This window comes from Oncorhynchus tshawytscha, linkage group LG19 (genome assembly GCF_018296145.1).
Source record: "Oncorhynchus tshawytscha isolate Ot180627B linkage group LG19, Otsh_v2.0, whole genome shotgun sequence".
NCBI lineage: Eukaryota > Metazoa > Chordata > Actinopteri > Salmoniformes > Salmonidae > Oncorhynchus > Oncorhynchus tshawytscha.
In genome coordinates, this window is record NC_056447.1 from 43,210,192 (window position 1) to 43,229,409 (window position 19,218).

The 19,218-nt window shown below is 41.1% G+C and overlaps 1 protein-coding gene across 4 annotated transcripts in view; it reads right to left on the minus strand.

The window, feature by feature from the left end:
* Window positions 1-3,853: 3,853 nt before the first annotated feature.
* The window catches only part of kiaa1549la (KIAA1549-like a), a 45,352-nt gene continuing 29,987 nt past the window's right edge, over window positions 3,854-19,218 (minus strand). For 3 of the 4 annotated variants that reach the window (XM_042301714.1, XM_042301711.1, XM_042301712.1), the window contains 7 exons: window positions 17,153-17,291; window positions 15,409-15,780; window positions 15,119-15,216; window positions 12,888-13,030; window positions 6,515-6,675; window positions 6,327-6,400; window positions 3,854-6,226 (listed from right to left, as the gene is read on the minus strand). In XM_042301714.1, the coding sequence (XP_042157648.1) occupies window positions 6,371-6,400; window positions 6,515-6,675; window positions 12,888-13,030; window positions 15,119-15,216; window positions 15,409-15,780; window positions 17,153-17,291 (943 nt within the window). In that variant the 3' untranslated portion in view covers window positions 3,854-6,226; window positions 6,327-6,370. The remainder of the gene's footprint in view (window positions 6,227-6,326; window positions 6,401-6,514; window positions 6,676-12,887; window positions 13,031-15,118; window positions 15,217-15,408; window positions 15,781-17,152; window positions 17,292-19,218) is intronic. The other variant, XM_042301713.1, reaches the window with a different exon arrangement.

Below are 19,218 nucleotides of genomic sequence, written 5' to 3' on the forward strand. Positions count from 1 at the left end.
TGTTGAGACAGCTTTACGTGGGCACTGTCTGTCACCGTTATAGTGCAATTAAAATATTGTGTTGTGTTGCTGGCATGCATAAAAATGTCAAATAAATATGCCTGCTAAAATCGCCACATTTGTATATTATTTTGTGCATGCCAGCAAACCCACTACACAACACAACACTGAACAAAAACATAAACGCAATATGCAACCATTTCAAAGATTTTACTGAGTTTCAGTTCATTTAAGGAAATCAGTCAATTGAAATAAATAAATTAAGCTCTAATCTATGGATTTCACATGACTGGGATATGCATCTGTTGGTCCCAGAAACCTTTTAAAAAATGTAGGGGAGTGGATCAGAATACCAGTCAGTATTTGGTGTGACCACCATTTGCCTCATGCAGCATGACACATCTCCTTCGCCTGAGTTGATCAGGCAAAGGATTGTGGCCTGTGGAATGTTGTCCAAGTCCTCTTCAATGGCTGTGCGAAGTTACTGGATTTTGGCAGGAACTGGAACACGCTGTCGTACACGTTGATCCAGAGCATGCCAAACATGCTCAATGGGTGACATGTCTGGTGAGTATGCACCTGTGCATTCAAATTGCCATTGATAAAATGCAGTTATGTTCATTGTCAGTAGCTTATGGCTGCCCATAACATAACCCCACCTCCACCATGGAGCACTGTGTTCACAACATTGACATCCGCACACCGCTCTCCCACACAACGCAATACATGCCATCTGCCCAGTACAGTTGAAACCGGGATTCATCAGTGAAGAGCGTGACAGTGAAGGTGAGCATTTTCCCATGGAAATCTGTTGTGACGCCGAACTGCAGTCAGGTCAAGAAGCTGGTGATGACGACGAGCACGCAGATTAGCTTCCCTGAGACGGTTTCTGACAGTTTGTGCAGAAATTGTTTGGTTGTGCAAACCAACAGTTTGGTATTTGGTATTTATTAGGATCATGAAACATGACATAATACATAGTATGGAACACAATTAGTCAAGGACTGAAATACATACATTTAAAGTGTCACACACAGCTTACACATCAGTATATACACAGAATATCTAGGTCTGATACATAATAAAGTGCAAATTACAACACAATATATTTAAAATGGCTGTGTCCCTTTGTGCAGTAAGGTATCATTTGTTTTTTGAATCTGGTTTTATTACTAGCTTGAATTACCTGAGCTGGCAGAGTCTCATGTCGGCTCTATTTAAAACTGTGTGTTTCTCAACCTCTGTTCTGGACCTGGGGACTGTGAAGAGACCTCTGGTTGCTTGTCTTGTGTTGTACCGATGAGTATCTGAACTGTGTGCCAACTGCTTGAACAGACAGTTCAGTATCTTCAACACATCAACACCTCACACAAAGACCAATAGTTATGTAGTCAATCTCTCTTCAACTTTGAGCCAGGAGAGACTGACATACATGTTACTGGCACTTTCACTTCGTGTACATCTAAGTGTGATACGTGCTGCTTTATTCTGGACCAACTGAAATTGACCTATGTTCTTCTTTGCCGCACATGACTACACAGCTGGGCAGTAGTTCAGGTGTAACAGAAATAGGGCCTGTAGGACTTGTCTGGTTGACTGAGATGTCAAGAAGACGCCCTATCATGGACAGACCTCTTCCCATTTTAGCAACCATTGTGTCTATATGTTTTGACCATGACAGCTTGCTATCAAGGGTTACAGCCAGCAGTTTAGTCTCCTCAACTTGCTCAAGAGCTGCATAATTCAATAAAAGATCTTAACAAGGTTTAACATTGAGCGAGTGACTTGTCCCAAAAACAATGCTTTTTTGTTTTTTTAGATATTTAGCTTCATCAGCTATCTGGCTGGCTGGTGTCAGACGATCCTGCAGGTGAAGAAGCCGGATGTGGAGGTCCTGGGTTGGCATGGTTATACGTGGTCTGCGGATGTGAGGCCGGTTGGACGTACTGCCAAATTCTCTAAAATGACATTGGAGGCAGCTTATGTTAGAGAAATTAACATTAAATTCTCTGCCAACAGCTCTGGTGGACATTTCTGCAGTCAGCATGCCAATTGCACAATACCTCAACTTGAGACATCTGTGGCTTTGTTTTGTGTGACAAAACTGCACATTTTAGAGTGGCCTTTTATTGTCCCCAGCACAAGGTGCACCTGTGTAATGAAGATGCTGTTTAATCAGTTTCTTGATATGTCACACCTGTCAGGTGGTTGGATTATCTTGGTAAAGGATAAATGCTCACTAACAGGGATGTATTTGTGCATCAAATATGAGAGAAATAAGCTTTTTGTGCGTAATGAAGATTTCTAGGATCTTTTATTTCAGCTCATGAAACATGGGACCAACACTTTGCATGTTGCATTTTTGTTCAGTGTAGATTCCATGCCACAATACAATGACAAATTGATTCAACCAGTTTGTGCCCAGTGGAACAGAACTTTTCAGCTTGACAAATCTCATGGTTGGCTTACATTATCACCATTCAGCATATATTCTTATCCAGAGAAATTAGGGTTAAGTGCATTGCTCTAGTCAGCTTGGGGATTTGAACCAGCAACCTTTCAGTTACTGGCCCAATGCTCCTAACGACTAGGCTACCTGCCACTAAGTAGAACTGTTTACCTTGGATATAAACCTTTTTCTTATGCACAACCAGTGGTCCTGGAGGCTGTGCTCTGTGTGTTGACTACCTCAGTAGGAGAGGAGGAAGAAACAGATGAGAACTATTTGAACAGGGTCTATTTCCTGTGGCGAAGAGAGGGGATTGTTCTTGTCACTGCATCAGGGCCTGGGGGGTTGTTCCATGGTTAGCGGGATGAGGTACAACAGACTCCTCAGCAGGTAGGGACATCAGCCTGGCTCCAGAGCCGCAGAGGTTGGGGTACCTGGGTAATGTGTTGTTGTTAAACAGGGTTGTCTCACCAGCAGCAGGCTAGCGAGCAGGCCATGACATCATTCCAAACAGTGTTGCCAGCTGGGAAGGCCCCTTAGATGAGAGCCGTGTATGAATAACACTACAACATGTTTAAGAAAAAATCCAGGGGCATTATGGGAGATAAAAGCATCTAGACCTCCATTAATGCCAGAGACTTTGGTTTTGTAAAATGGAGATGGAGTGAGATTTGTGAAAACCTTAATGAGTTACAGGAATTCTGCCTCCCCCTTGTGGGGATAAAGATGAACTGCCAGTTGATCACACATTTACCATATTAGCAATGCGTGATCTGACCTGATGTTTTAGGGGTAAGCCTTGAGTACAAAAAAAATCCTGAAGGTTTACTCACAGGCTTACTGACAATCTGCCTCTATAAGAGGAACTGATCCAATATTACTTTAGATCTCTGTATATGGATTGATGTCCCTAAAACAAGTTTATCTTAATGTAGCTCAGTAGTCTCAGACTGTACTGAAGAGTCAAAGTCCTGACGTGGTTACCATCTCCTTGGAGGACTGATACGGCAATTAATCATAATGTGTGGGAAAAGAATAGCAATTTTAAAGCTTTCTGAGGACAATAAATTGTTCAGTGTAAAAGCTTTGTATTCAGGATTCATTGCTTGTAGAAAGTCAAGAAAAGTCATTTTAGATGCTGGAGCTGCGGTCTGTGGTCTTTATAAATCCTTCAACGTCACTGGTCAAATGAGTTTCCCTCTAGGGACGTTCAGCTCCTTAGACAATGGGAACATTGCACTGTCAGATGGCTGTGAGACCCTGACATTTATTCACTGAACTAGTAGAAAATGTCACACACGGACTCCCATCTCCCTCGCGTGCAGGTTCCTACTGAAAGTATCTATTCTTCATTCAGGGTTGTAAAACTAATGTTCCACTCAAGAAACAAATTCCAAGTTGTAATTTATTGGGTTTTATTTCACCAAAATTCTGCATAACTACATTCAACTGCATTCTTCATAACATGATTCAAACTGCTGTGCCTTCAGAAACCTCCAGGGCTAATCATCACATTTAATCTCAGAGAAATGAGGTAAAAGAAGCATCAGGAGTACATCAACTTATGTCAACTCTTTCATTATGTTCCTTTTGACTGTTCAACTCAATCACATTTTCCCCTTCATTAGCTTCAAATATGGGTAACTGAACATACCAATGATATTATTTTCAACAAATGGGAGTGCCTTTTGTCTCTTAGCGATACAAGTTACAATGACGACGATTCCAAGCATCAACCAGATTGTGCTTGATAAAGGCAAAGATGTTCAACTCATAGGCTCCATTTTACTTATTTTTCAAGTCTCATCAACATTGTTTCGTGAAACTTTACTGTGACTAAATCTAGTAGAGGAAGAATGTTTTACCAGTGTATGTGTAGAGCAGAAAAAGTAGACATTTTATGTAGTATTACAGAGCAAATCACACAGATTCTCTAAATGTCTTTGCATTTGGGCTTTTTACATGGTTTATCATACTTCCTTTGGAATATTACGCTTCAACGTAAAAATAATGGTTTCATATTTTTGTAGAAAAATAGTTAAATATTTTTTTTCAAACTAGGTAGAAACAGTTGGTATCCATTTGAAGACACCTACCCAGTCAAATGAATGGACTAGATACTGACTATGCATTTGCATCTTTTTATAATTTTGAGTATGACTCATAATTTGTTAAAAAGCAGTTATTCTAATATTTTCGATATTAATATTGCATGCTTAACAAAGTATTTGCATTGATACTGCAGTTTTGTGGGGTCAGGAACTCAGGATGAGAAATTGCTCTGTTCATCTAATATCAGACTAAACTAATAACGTCCCTACTTTGTGATGGATCAAACTGTATTTTATTTTATATCATCACATTAAACCTGATTCTGTCACCATTTTTAAATGTAAAAACCTTTCCAATGCTATGTCATTATTAGATATTCAATATCAGCAATATCACAGTAATACAAATCAAGTCTGGTTACATGTTTTGGTGGTTGTTGATCTACACTAAACTGCACTGATTAACTCAACTAGTAGCATATACATTGTAAAGAGCCCTAGCCATCACATTATCCTTGTTTTGAAATCCAGGCAATTCAGTAAATACTAGTAAAACATAGCATTATGCATCATTTTGTTTATGTTATGACCCAGTGAGTATTTGTGTATATGCATATACCAGCATATGCACTTACATGAATGAATACATTTGAAATGTGGTCATGTTTTACACTAGATGATCCTGGTAGTTAGACATCTAAGTGTTGGTACACTTGACATATTTGAAAATAGGATTCAAAACAATCTGACCGTCCTTCAAATTCAAAATGCATTAAAGCAAGTCAACATGTCAAGAAAATTGTGTCAAAATATACACAGAAAATATCTCTCTCTCTCTCACTGCTTGTAAAAGTCTCTTCAATAATTAATGCTGTCATGTTACATAATAAATTGAATAAATACTCCTGTGGCCCATCCAACACATCTGATTAATTACCACTCTGTCCAGTGAATGAATATGACACAATATAAGTCAGAATCTCCAAATACAAATACATAATAACACTTGCAAGTAAAGAACCATTGTAAGATCATTTGTGTGCTGCAATATATGACTCTATTCAGCTTTTCATAATCATGGTTAGTAGACCTCATTAACATATGAATGACAGAACACTGTAATCTGATGGGTTTAAGGTCATGGGTACATTTCAGAAATACAGAATGACAATGCCAATCACACCAAAGCTTTTCTTGCACAAATGTCTTCCTTAAATTAAGGTGAGCGCACAAGATACACTCATTAAATGTTTTACTCGTTCAAAATAAGAAGTAATGCACAAAAGTAAATGACAAAGCACACAAATATCCAAAAACTGAAACAGCTCAAGACGAGTTAGATACTATTTTTTTGTCATTTTAAAAAATACACATAAACCATCAGTTTAGTAGGTAAAACTCTTCTTTCCTTTAAAGAATTTGGATCATCAAAAAGCACAGTCAGTCCAGCTCTGTCGTTGGATGGTGTGGACCAGGGCAGAGGCTGTATGTGGCATTACCATGCTACTGCTCTACTCTAGGCCATCCTCCGCTGGCTGGTGGCAGTTGACATGGAGGCTGTGAGGCCTGTGTGACCTGGGGCTCAGAGACCATGGGAGGCCTGGATGGGCTGAGGAGGCAGGCCAGAGGCCAGCAGGTGCCAGGGGTGACAGTGAGGGCAGGGTGCTCTAGTCCAGGTGTACTCACTGTGAGGGAGGGAGGCCCTACTGCCCAACCGATAGGACACCTGGAAGACAAAGAGAAAGAAATGTAACGAAAGGAAATGAGCCACAAAAACCCAAATCATTGATAGAAAATGCTGTCTTATATTAAGTGTGTGTGCCCACCAAGATATATGCTGTTTCCACTCAGTGACAGAGATCAGGTAATCTCAACAAATGGTTTCTAAATGACACGGGTTCTGAAAAGAGAAGAGACTGGTTTAAACAGGGACTAATAGTGAGGAATCCAGATCAAACAATCTGTGTTATACAAGCTAAATATACGGGGACATTGTTCTGGTTCAGATACTAACAGTATTTACAGTATCATTCCACTGGTGTGGGATGTCCTCAGGTTCAGGTGGGTAGGACATCCAAGATGGGCTTCCGTACGACGATGGTGGAGACATGACAAAGTAGTCAGAGTAACCAGGGTGGTTGGCTGATATGGCGTAGACTGCTGTCATTGGGTTTCCTGTAGAGATGAGCAGTGTGGTTAGCCAATCAGAGGCTTAAATGAGTGAACTTAAGTAATTTGACAGAAAACCATATATATATATATATACTATATATATATATATAGTTGAAGTCGGAAGTTTACATACACTTAGTTTGGAGTTATTAACACTCGTTTTTCAACCACTCCACAAATTTCTTGTTTTGGCAAGTCAGTTAGGACATCTACTTTGTGCATGACACAAGTAATCTTTCCAACAATTGTTAACAGACAGGTTATTTCACTTATAATTCACTGTATCACAATTCCAGTGGGTCAGAAGTTTACATGCACTAAGTTGACTGTGTATTTAAACAGCTTGGAAAATTCCATAAAATGATGTCATGGCTTTAGAAGCTTCTGATAGGCTAATTGACATCATTTGCGTCAATTGGAGGTGTACCTGTGGATGTATTTCAAGGCCTACCTTCAAACTCAGTTCCTCTTTGCTTGACATCATGGGAAAATCAAAAGAAATCAGCCAAGACCTCAGAAAAAAATCATTTGACCTCCACAAGTCTGGTTCATCTTTGGGAGCAATTTCCAAACACCTGAAGGTACCACGTTCATCTGTACAAACAATAGTACGCAAGTATAAACACCATGGGACCATGCAGCCTTCATACCACTCAGGAAGGAAATGCGTTCTGTCTCCAAGAGATTAACGTACTTTGGTGTGAAAAGTGCAAATCAATCCCAGAACAACAGCAAAGGACCTAGCAAAGGAAACAGGTACAAAAGTATCTATATCCACAGAAAAACGAGTCCTTTATCGTCATAACCTGAACGTCCGCTCAGCAAGGAAGAAGCCACTGCTCCAAAACTGCCATAAAGTAGCCAGACTACGGTTTGCAACTGCACCTGGGGACAAAGATCGTACTTTTTGGAGAAATGTCCTCTGGTCTGTTGAAACAAAAAGGAACTGTTTGGCCATAATGGCCATTGTTATGTTTGGAGGAAAAAGGGGGAGGCTTGCAAGCCAAAGAACATCTTCCCAACCGTGACGCACGTTGATGGCAGCATCATGTTGTGGGGGTGCTTTTCTGCAGGAGGGACTGGTGCACTTCACAAAATAGATGGCTTCATGAGGCAGGAAAATGATGTGTATATATTGAAGAAACAAGACATCAAGACGTCAGTCAGGAAGTTAAAGCTTGGTCGCAAATGGGTCTTCCAAATGGACAATGACCCCAACATACTTCCAAAGTTGTGGCAAAATGGCTTAAGGACAACAAAGTCAAGGTATTGGAGTGGCCATCACAAAGCCCTGACCTCAATCCTATAGAACATTTGTGGGCAGAACTGAAAAAGCATGTGCGAGCAAGGAGGCCTACAAATCTGACTCAGTTACACCAGCTCTGTCAGGAGGAATGGGCCAAAATTCACCCAACTTATTAGGGGAAGCTTGTGGAAGGCTACCTGAAACATTTGACCCAAGTTAAACAATTTAAAGGCAATGCTACCAAATAAAAATTGAGTGTATGTAAACTTCTGACCCACTGGGAATGTGATGAAAGATATAAAACCTGAAAAAAATCATTCTCTCCACTATTATTCTGACATTTCACATTCTTAAAATGAAGTGGTGATCCAAACTGACCTATGACAGGGAATTTTTACTAGGATTAAATGTCAGGAATTGTGAAAAACTGAGTTTAAATGTATTTGGCTAACATGCTGACCAGACCGGACACGTCGCGTGTGCGTGCGTCGCAAAATAAATTTAGAAATCTAAATTTAGATTTAAATTTACATTTAGATTTAAATAAATTTAGAAATCAACGAGTATCTGCGTTGCCAAGGGCTAAAATAGAAGTCATTACTATTTCTGATGCAGATCGCGCTGAAAGTCCTGCCTCGCCCATCTCCTCATTGGTTTATAGAAGCAGGTACCCACGTGCCATTTCCTTATTGGTTATACCCGCGTGGGTGATTGAAAGACAAAATGTTTTGCCGGTTCTCGTGGTAAAAGTGTAGATGCCAATCACCACATAAGTTCAGAGATTAAAAAGCCTGGAAGGATGAGAGATGACTAGAAACGATTCGGTTGGCTGTTTTATATGTGGATTAATTGTCGGAGTAGAAGACCTTGTGCATGTCAGGTAAAATAACAACTCAATGTTTATATCCCAGGACAGATTAGCTAGCAAGTGCAAGCTAACTAGCTAAATTACCATACATGTTTAAGGCTTTTCGACCTGTCCCCAAATTAATGTAATTGGTTCAGAGTTTGTTTTGATATTTTAACCTGCGTGTCGTGATCGTGTTTGGTGTAGGGGGACAAAATAAATTCATGCACGATGGCGCACGCGCACAGCCAGTTCCGGTTCCTTGTGTATGTAAACTTCCGACTTCAACTGTGTGTGTGTGTGTGTGTGTGTATATATATATATATATATATATATATATTACACAGTGGGGCAAAAAGTATTTAGTCAGCCAGCCACCAATTGTGCAAGTTCTCCCACTTAAAAAGATGAGAGAGGCCTGTAATTTTCATCATAGGTACACTTCAACTATGACAGACAAAATAAGAAAGAAGAAAATCACATTGTAGGATTTTTAATGAATTTATTTGCAAATTATGGTGGAAAATAAGTATTTGGTCAATAACAAAAGTTTATCTCAATAATTTTCTTTGTTATATTACCCTTTGGTCAATAACAAAAGTTTATCTCAATACTTTGTTATATACCCTTTGTTGGCAATGACAGAGGTCATACGTTTTCTGTAAGTCTTCACAAGGTTTTCACACACTGTTGCTGGTATTTTGGCCCTTTCCTCCATGCAGATCTCCTCTAGAGCAGTGATGTTTTGGGGCTGTTGCTGGGCAACACAGACTTTCAACTCCCTCCAAAGATTTTCTATGGGGTTGAGATCTGGAGACTGGCTAGGCCACTCCAGGACCTTGAAATGCTTCTTACGAAGCCACTCCTTCATTGCCCGGGCGATGTGTTTGGGATCATTGTCATGCTGAAAGACCCAGCCACGTTTCATCTTCAATGCCCTTGCTGATGGAAGGAGGTTTTCATTCAAAATCTCACAATACATGGCCCCATTCATTCTTTCCTTTACACGGATCAGTCGTCCTGGTCCCTTTGCAGAAAAACAGCCCCAAAGCATGATGTTTCCACCCCCATGCTTCACAGTAGGTATGGTGTTCTTTGGATGCAACTCAGCATTCTTTGTCCTCCAAACACGACGAGTTGAGTTTTTACCAAAAAGTTATATTTTGGTTTTATCTGACCATATGACATTCTCCCAATCTTCTTCTGGATCATCCAAATGCTCTCTAGCAAACTTCAGACGGGCCTGGACATGTACTGGCTTAAGCAGGGGGACACGTCTGGCACTGCAGGATTTGAGTCCCTGGTGGCGTAGTGTGTTACTGATGGTAGGCTTTGTTACTTTGGTCCCAGCTCTCTGCAGGTCATTCACTAGGTCATTCACTAGGTATTTTGTTTCTGGTGTCCTTTGACAGCTCTTTGGTCTTGGCCATAGTGGAGTTTGGAGTGTGACTGTTTGAGGTTGTGGACAGGTGTCTTTTATACTGATAGCAAGTTCAAACAGGTGCCATTAATACAGGTAACGAGTGGAGGACAGAGGAGCCTCTTAAAGAAGAAGTTACAGGTCTGTGAGAGCCAGAAATCTTGCTTGTTTGTAGGTGACCAAATACCTTTTCCACCATAATTTGTGAATAAATTCATAAAAAATCCTACAATGTGATTTTCTGGATTTTTTTTCTCATTTTGTCTGTCATAGTTGAAGTGTACCTATGATGACAATTACAGGCCTCTCTCATCTTTTTAAGTGGGAGAACTTGAACAATTGGTGGCTGACGAAATACTTTTTTGCCCCACTGTACACATACACCACCGTTCAAAAGTTTGGGGTCATTTAGAAATGTCCTTGTTTTTGAATGAAAAGCACATGTTTTGCTATTAAAATAACATGAAATTGATCAGAAATACAGTGTAGACATTGTTAATGTTGTAAATGACTATTGTAGCTGGAAACAGCAGATTTTTAATGGAATACCTACATAGGCGTACATAGGCCCATTATTAGCAATCATCACTCCAAATTCTTGACGTTTTCCGTATTGACTGACCTTCATGTCTCAAAGTAGTGGACTGTCGTTTCTCTTTTCTTATTTGAGCTGTTCTTTCCATAAAATGGACCTGGTCTTTTAACAAATAGGGTTATCTTCTGTATACCTCCCCTACCTTGTCACAACACAATTGATTGGCTCAAACGCATTAAGGAAAAAAATTCCACAAATTAACTTTTAAAAAGGCACACCTGTTAATTCAAATGCATTCCAGGTGTGTAAAACTGTCATCAAGGCAAAGGGTGGTTACTTTGAAGAATGTCAAATATAACATATTTGTAGATTTGTTTAACACTTTTTTGGTTACTACATGATTCCATATGTGTTATTTCATAGTTTTGATGTAATAAAGAAAAACCCTGGAATGAGTAGGTGTGTCCAAACTTTTGACTGGTACTTTGTGTATTTACAGTGAGCACCATAATTAATTGGAAAGTGACCATTTTGTTGTTATTTTGGTTCTGTACACTAGCACTGAGTTTGAAAGGATACAATGACACCGAGGGTGAAGTGCAGACTGTCAGCTTTAATTTGAGGGTATTTTCATACATATCGGATGAACCGTTTAGAACCGTTTAACCTTTTGTACATGGTCCCCCCATTTTAAGGTACTACAAGTATTTGTTGAATTGGTTTCACAGATGTGTGTTGTTAGGCAGGTGTATTCCTTTGTGTCGTTAGTGAATGCAGGAGAGCTGTTGATGAATAGTATTGATTCTAGACGTTGCTATTGCCTTTGGAGGTTGTTGTTGGGGTGTGACAACATGACGAAGATAGTAGTGTCGATGCAAATGAAGATGGCCGTCATAAGGCTCAGAAATGAAAATCAATCAATCAGGAACATTTCAAAAACCCTGGGCATGCCCAAGTCAACAGTTTGGTTCATCATTAACAAGAAAAAAACAACCAGTGAACTCAATTATGGCAAAAGACCCGGTAGACTAAGGAAAATCACTGTAGTGGATGACCGGAGAATACTCTCTATGGTGAAGAAAACACCCCTGACAACAGTCCAACAGATCAGAAACACTCTCCTGGATGCAGGTGTAGATGTGTCAAAGTCTACCATACATAGTCCTGCTGGTGTAGTCTTCTATCTTGTACACTACAAGATGCAAACCACTGATAAGCCTGAAGAACAGAAAGGCCAGATTACAGTTGGCTAAAAAGCACCTAAAAGAGCCCCAAGAGTTCTAGAAAAAAAGTATTGTGGACAGGTGAGACAAAGATTAACATGTACCAGAGTGAAGGAAAGAGGAAAGTGTGGAGAATAAAAAGACATGCCCATGATCCAAAGCATACCACCTGATCCGTGAAACATGGTCAAGGGGGTGTTATGGCTTGGACCTGTATGGCTGCCAGTGGAACAGGGAACTTGTCTTCATCAATGATGTGACTGCAGACAGAAGTAGAACAATGAACTCTGAAGTCTACAGAAATATTTTATCTGCTCAGATAAAACCAAATGCCTCCAAACTCATTGGACGGCACGTCATCAAGCAACAAGACAATGACCCTAAACATACTGCTAGAGCAACGAAGGGGTTTTTTTATGGCCAAAAAGTGGAGAATCCTTGACTGGCCGAGTCAATCACCAGATCTGAATCACATTGAACATGCATTTTACATACTGAAGAGGAGACTGAAGGCAATAAGTCCCCGAAACAAGCAGGCCTGGCAGAACATCACCAGGGAAGATACCCAGCGTCTGGTGATGTCGATGCATAGCAGACTTCAAGCAGTCATTGCATGCAAAGGATATGCGACCAAATATTAACAATGATTACTTTATTCTACATTACATTAACAGTCCAATGTTTTTTGATGCCGCGAAAATGGGTGGGGGCCATGTACAAAAGCTTCTATAATTTCTAAACGGTTCATCCGATATGTATGAAAATACCCTGAAATTAAAGCTGACAGTCTGCACTTCACCCTCATTGTATCCTTTCAAACTCAAAGTGCTAAGAGTACAGAACCAAAATAACAAAAAAAATGGTCACTGTCCAATGAATTATGGTGCTCACTGTATATTTACTAGTCCATATCTGAATAATTATATCATATTTAATATTTTGACCTGAGTAGCTGGTCATGGACTGGTCAACAGTGACAGCAGGGAAGGGCGCTCTGTTGATAGGCAGGTAGGTGGCACCATTGTGCTGATTCTGTATCTCAGAAGCCTCAGAAATGCGAGGTTTCAGGCTGATGTCGGGTGTAGAACTGCAGAAGGGGAGACAAAGACAAAATGAGCTTTTACAACAATTTTCCTGCAATTCTACACATTGTGAAATAGGGTGGAGAGAAATGTTTAGCCATTTTTAATATGATATATGAGTGAGACGGCTAACAAAATCAATGGGGGGCCCCCAGCTGGTAATTCGACCATGATTACGAAGTTTAGATAGCTTACCAATCTAAAAAATGTTTGCTGACATGGGCTAATGGAGTGACTATCAGTGACTGACATAACAAGAGAGAAACTGCTGATGCACAACCAAATTTCTAAATTGCACCTTGTGTATTCTACTATTCTAACTTGCAACAGTAAGTTGACACCCGAATGAGTTAAACAAAAACAAAAAATGTATTGATCAAAAGGTTTTCCCATCCCTGTTTTAAAATATGCAGAATAACAGTAGAGTAGAAATACAATAACACATGAGCAGCATAACATCTAAAGTAGCACAACAAAAGTTAGGATAGGAAACGCTACAAGGATACAGTACGCTAGTTACAAATAGACCTTCAAAACAAGTATACTGAGCAAAACTATAAACGCAACATGTAAAGTCTTGGTCCCATGCTTCATGAGCTGAAATAGAAGATCCCAGTCATTTTCCATACGCACAAAAAGCTTATTTCTCTTAAATTTGGTTCACAAATGTATTTACATCCCTGTTAGTGAGCATTTCTCCTTCCAAGATAATCCATCCACCTGACAGGTGTGGCATATCTAGAATCTGATTAAACAGCAATATTCATTGCACAGCTGCACCCTGCACTGGGGACAATAAAAGGCCACTAAAATGTTCAGTTTTGTCACACAACACAATGCCACAGATGTCTCAAGTTTTGAGGGAATGTGCAATTGGCATGCTGACTGCAGGAATGTCCACCAGAGCTGTTGCCAGAGAATTGAATGTGCATTTCTCTACCATTAGCCGCCTCCAACATTGTTTTAGAGGATTTGGCAATACTTTCAACCAGCCTCACAACCGCAGACCATGCTTAACCACGCCAGCCTAGGACCTCCACACCCGGCTTCTTCACCTGCGGGATCATCTGACACCAGCCATCCGGACTGCTGATGAAACTGTGGGTTTGCATAACCAACGTTTCTGACAGTTTGTGCCAAACTTCTATCTCAGTGTAGCTGACTGGCGTCGTAACCGAATTCAGTGGGCAAATGCTCACCTTCAATAGCACTGGCATGCTGGAGAAGTATGCTCTTCACTGATGAATCCCGGTTTCAACTGTACCGGTCAGATGGCAGACGTGTGTATGGTATTGTGTGGGCGAGCGGTTTGCTGATGTCAACGTTTTGAACAGAGTGTCCCATGGAGGCGGTGGGGTTATGGTATGGGGCAGGCATAAGCTACGGACAACAAACACAATTGCATTTCATCGATGGCAATTTGAATGCACAGAGACACTGTGATGAGATCCTGAGGCCCATTATCATGCCATTCATCCGCTGCCATCACCTCATGTTTCAACATGATAATTCGCTGTCCCATATTGCAAGGATCTGTTCACAATTCCTGGAAGCTGAAAATGTCCCAGTTCTTCCATGGCCTGAATACTCACCAGACATGTCACCCATTGAGCTTGTTTGGGATACGCTGGATCGAAGTGTACGACAGTTCCCGCCATTATCCAGCAACTTCGCACAGCCGTTGAAGAGGAGTGGGACAACATTCCACAGGCCATAATCCACACCCTGATCAATTATATGTGAACGAGATGTGTCACACTTCATGAGGCAAAATGTGGTCACACCAGATACTGACTGGTTTTCTGATCCACACCCCTACTTCTTGTGACCAACAGATGCATATCTGTATTCCCAGTCATGTGAAATCCATAGATTAGGGCCAAATAAATTAATTTCAATGGACTGAGTTCCTCATATGAACTGTAACTCAGTCAAATCTTTGAATTGTTACATGTTGCATTTAGATTGTTGTTCAGTGTAGTAGGTTGAGTATGTTTAGCACTGTGTGGATGTGCATATATTGGAATGAATGTTATTTGCATCCGTTTACTGTCTTTCTAACAGCTTGAAGGGAAGAGGAGGGAGCTTCGTACCGCCTCATTGAGGTCCCAGGAGGGGGTCCAGGTCTGGAGGGGATCAGAGTGGGCGGAGGTCCAACGCACATGTCAGGAAGTTGAGTGAACCTGAAGCCCTGCAGCACCAAACACAACACACAGACACAGTTCAATCAGTGTGTGGGTGTTTAAACATAATGTCCTATACAGATACCATCTTATTATGTGGATGTTCTACAATAGCATTCAGGATTTTGGTTTAAAACACCACCGTAAACATAGACATTTTTTGTTGTTGCTTTATTGCATGATCTAATCAATGCACTCACAGGCTTGGGTAAGCTACACTGGTGTATTTCCGGCCCGTAGGCAGACCCATGCTGGCGGCCTCCTCCACATGGGTGGTTCATGGTACCAGGGGCACTGGTCACTCCCTCGGAGTAGGGGCTGGTGTGACTGGGGTTGTAGGAACTGTGGAGGTGGGGGTGAATGTGGGGGTGGTGGTGGTTGGAGGGCAGGGCCTCATCTGGGGCCAGCCCAAAGGCATTACCCAGCAGGAGCTGCATCTGCTGACGGACCTCACCGATGGAAGGCTGAGAGCTCAGAGTGGACGAGTCTGAGAGACCCTTGACCTGATGGCTTCCACCATAACCCAGGGAGCTCATCAGTCGGTCCACGTTGGTCTCCTCAAGCGGCTCCACCTGACACACAAGAAGGCGGACACACACAAACACACACACACAGGGTTATCCATTTGCAATTTAAAGGCTCAGCACATTCAGAGCTACACTGAATAAAAATATAAACACAACATGTAAAGTGTTGATCCCATGTTTCATGAGCTGAAATAAAAAAATCCCAGACATTTTCCATAAGCACAAAAAACATATTTCTCTCAATTTTCACACAAATTAGTTTACATCCCTGTTAGTCAGCTTTTCTCCTTTACAAAGATAATCCATCCACCTGACAGGTGTGGGATATCAAGAAACAGCATGGTCATTACACAGGTGCACCTTGTTCTGGGGACAATAAAAGGCCACTTTAAAATGTGCAGTTTTGTCATACAACACAATGCCACAGATGTCTCAAGTGTTGAGGGAGCATGCAATTGGCATGCTGACTGCAAGAAATGCTGAGGAATATTTATGTCTGTAATAAAGCCCTTTTGTGGGGGAAAACTCTTTCTGATTGGCTGGGCCTGGCTCTCCAGTGTCCCCCACCCAATCATGTGAAAGCCATAGGATAGGGCCTAATTTATTTATTTCAATTGACTGATGGCCTTATATTGCTTCTACACCTGCATTGCTTGCTGTTTGGGGTTTGGGGCTGGGTTTCAGTACAGCACTTTGAGATATCAGCTGATGTAAGAAGGGCTTTATAAATAAATTGGATTTATATTACTGTAACTCAGTAAAATCTTTGAAATTGTTGCGTATACATTTTTGTTCAGTATATTAACTGGTATCGAATTTCACATCTGAATCACTGAACAGGCTATAATCATGTTCACGTTCACTGACATTCAGCAATGTAGTGCCTGTGCATGCAGCATAAAATGATAGCTCTAAGAACGAGCTCCTTCGCTGTGCTAGAGGTTGGTTTTAAAGTTTGGATGAAGGTAATCCTCTTCATTTGAGCCATAGAGCTTAGAATAAGGATTGGGAGAGATAGGCATTTTGCGACAGGCTTTGTTCTAGGGTTTTCTTTAGGTTATTGCACCCCAGTGTCAGAACGTATCTATGCTCAACCCCTTTTGCCCATGCAGTGACTCCAGTAGTATGGTGTACATTTCAGGACAGGGATGCGTAACTCCAGTCCTCGGCGGCCTGATTAGTGTCACACTTTTGCCCCAGCTACTAATACAACTGACTCCAATAATCAATTAATCATGATCTTTAGCTTAGAATGCAATGAGTTTAATCAGCTGTGTTTGCTAGGGATGGGGAATGTGTGGGGGGATGTGTGTCACCACTCCGGCCCGTGAGGACTGGAATTGACCATCCCTGTTTTACATCTCATGGATGTCTTAAAATGGACAATGTTCAGCAGTGATACTCAGTGAGGCCTCACGTCATAGCCGCTGTTGCGGATCCCTCTTCTAGACCTCTCCCTGAGGACCAGCAGGTCCATCTCGGTCTCCACGGGGCCAGGGCTGCTGGCAGCCAGGGACTGACGGCTCCAGTAGGTTGGCTCTCTGGATGGGGGATGCCTGAAATAGGGATATCATAGTTGCCATCGTCATGACAATCTCCATCATCATCCTCATCAGTAAAAATGGCCCTGCTCTGCAGCATAGGTTTGCACCATCACAGGAATATTTCAGACATTTCAAATGTGTATTTCAAATCAAAGTTGATTGGTCGCGTACACACATTTTCAGATGTTTCCAACAATGCACCAATATCCACCAATACAATACACATCATCCAGAAAAATACTAAAATAAGTTACAGTTGGAAGTCGATAGTCGTAAGTTTGCATACACTTGGGTTGGAGTCATTAAAACTCATTTTTCAACCACTCCACAAATTTCTTGTTAACAAACTATAGTTTTGGCAAGTTGGTTAAGCCATCTACTTTGTGCATGACACAAGTCATTTTTCCAACAATTGTTTACAGACAGATTATTCCACTTATAATTCACTGTATCACAATTCCAGTGGGTCAGAAGTGTACATACACTATGACTGTGCCTTTAAACATCTTGAAAATTTGCAGAAAATTATGTCATGGCTTTATAAGCCTCTGATAGGCTAATTAACATAATTTGAGTCAATTGGAGGTGTACCTGTTGATGTATTTCAAGCCCTACCTTCAAACTCTTGTCATTTTTGCTTGGCATCATGGAAAAATCAGAAGAAATCAGCCAAGACCTCAGAAAAAAGAATTGTAGACCTCCACAAGTCTGGTTCATCCTTGGGAGCAATTTCCAAACACATGAAGGTACCATGTTCATCTGTACAAACAATAGTACGCAAGTATAAACACCATGGGACCAGGCAGCCGCCATACCGCTGAGGAAGGAGACACATTCTGTCCCCAAGAGATTAACGTAATTTGGTGCAAAAAGTGCAAATCAATCCCAGAACAACAGCAAAGGACCTTGTGAAGATGCTGAAGGAAACAGTAAAAAAGTATCTATAGCCACAGTAAAACGAGTCCAATATCGACATAACCTGAAAGGCTTCTCAGCAAGGAAGAAGCCACTGCTCCAAAACCGCCATTAAAAAGCCAGAATACGGTTTACAACTGCACGTGGGGACAAAGATTGTACTTTTTGGAGAAATGTTCTCTGGTCTGATGAAACAAAAATAGAACTGTTTGGCAATAATGACCATCGTTATGTTTGGAGGAAAAAGGGGAGGCTTGCAAGCCGAAGAACTCAATCAAAACCGTGAAGCACGGGGGTGGCAGCATCATGTTGTGGGGGTGGCAGCATCATGTTGTGGGGGTGGCAGCATCATGTTGTGGGGGTGGCAGCATCATGTTGTGGGGGTGGCAGCATCATGTTGTGGGGGTGCTTTGCTGCAGGAGGGACTGGTGCACTTCACAAAATCGATGGCATCATGATGTAGGAAAATTATGTGGATATATTGAAGCAACATCTCAAGACATCAGTTAAAGTTTGGTCGCAAATGGGTCTTCCAAATGGACAATGACACTAAGCAAAGTTGTGGCAAAATGGCTCAAGGACAACAAAGCCAAGGTCACAAAGCCCTGACCTCAATCCATTTGAACATTTGTGGGCAGAACTGAAAAAGTGTGTGCGAGCAAGGAGGCCTACAAACCTGACTCAGTTACGCTAGCTCTGTCAGGAGGAATGGGTCAAAATTCACCCCACTTATTGTGGGAAGCTTGTGGAAGGCTACCCGAAACATTTGACCCAAGTTAAACAATTTAAAGGCAATGCTACCAAATACTACCAAAAACTTCTGACCCACTGGGAATGTGAGGAAAGAAATCAAATCTGAAATAAATTACTCTCGCTACTATTATTCTGACATTTCACATTCTTAAAATAAAGTGGTGATCCTAACTGACCTAAAACAGGGAATTTTTACTAGAATTAAATGTCAGGAATTGTGAAAAACTGAATTTAAATGTATTTGGCTAAAGTGTATGTAAACTTCTGACTT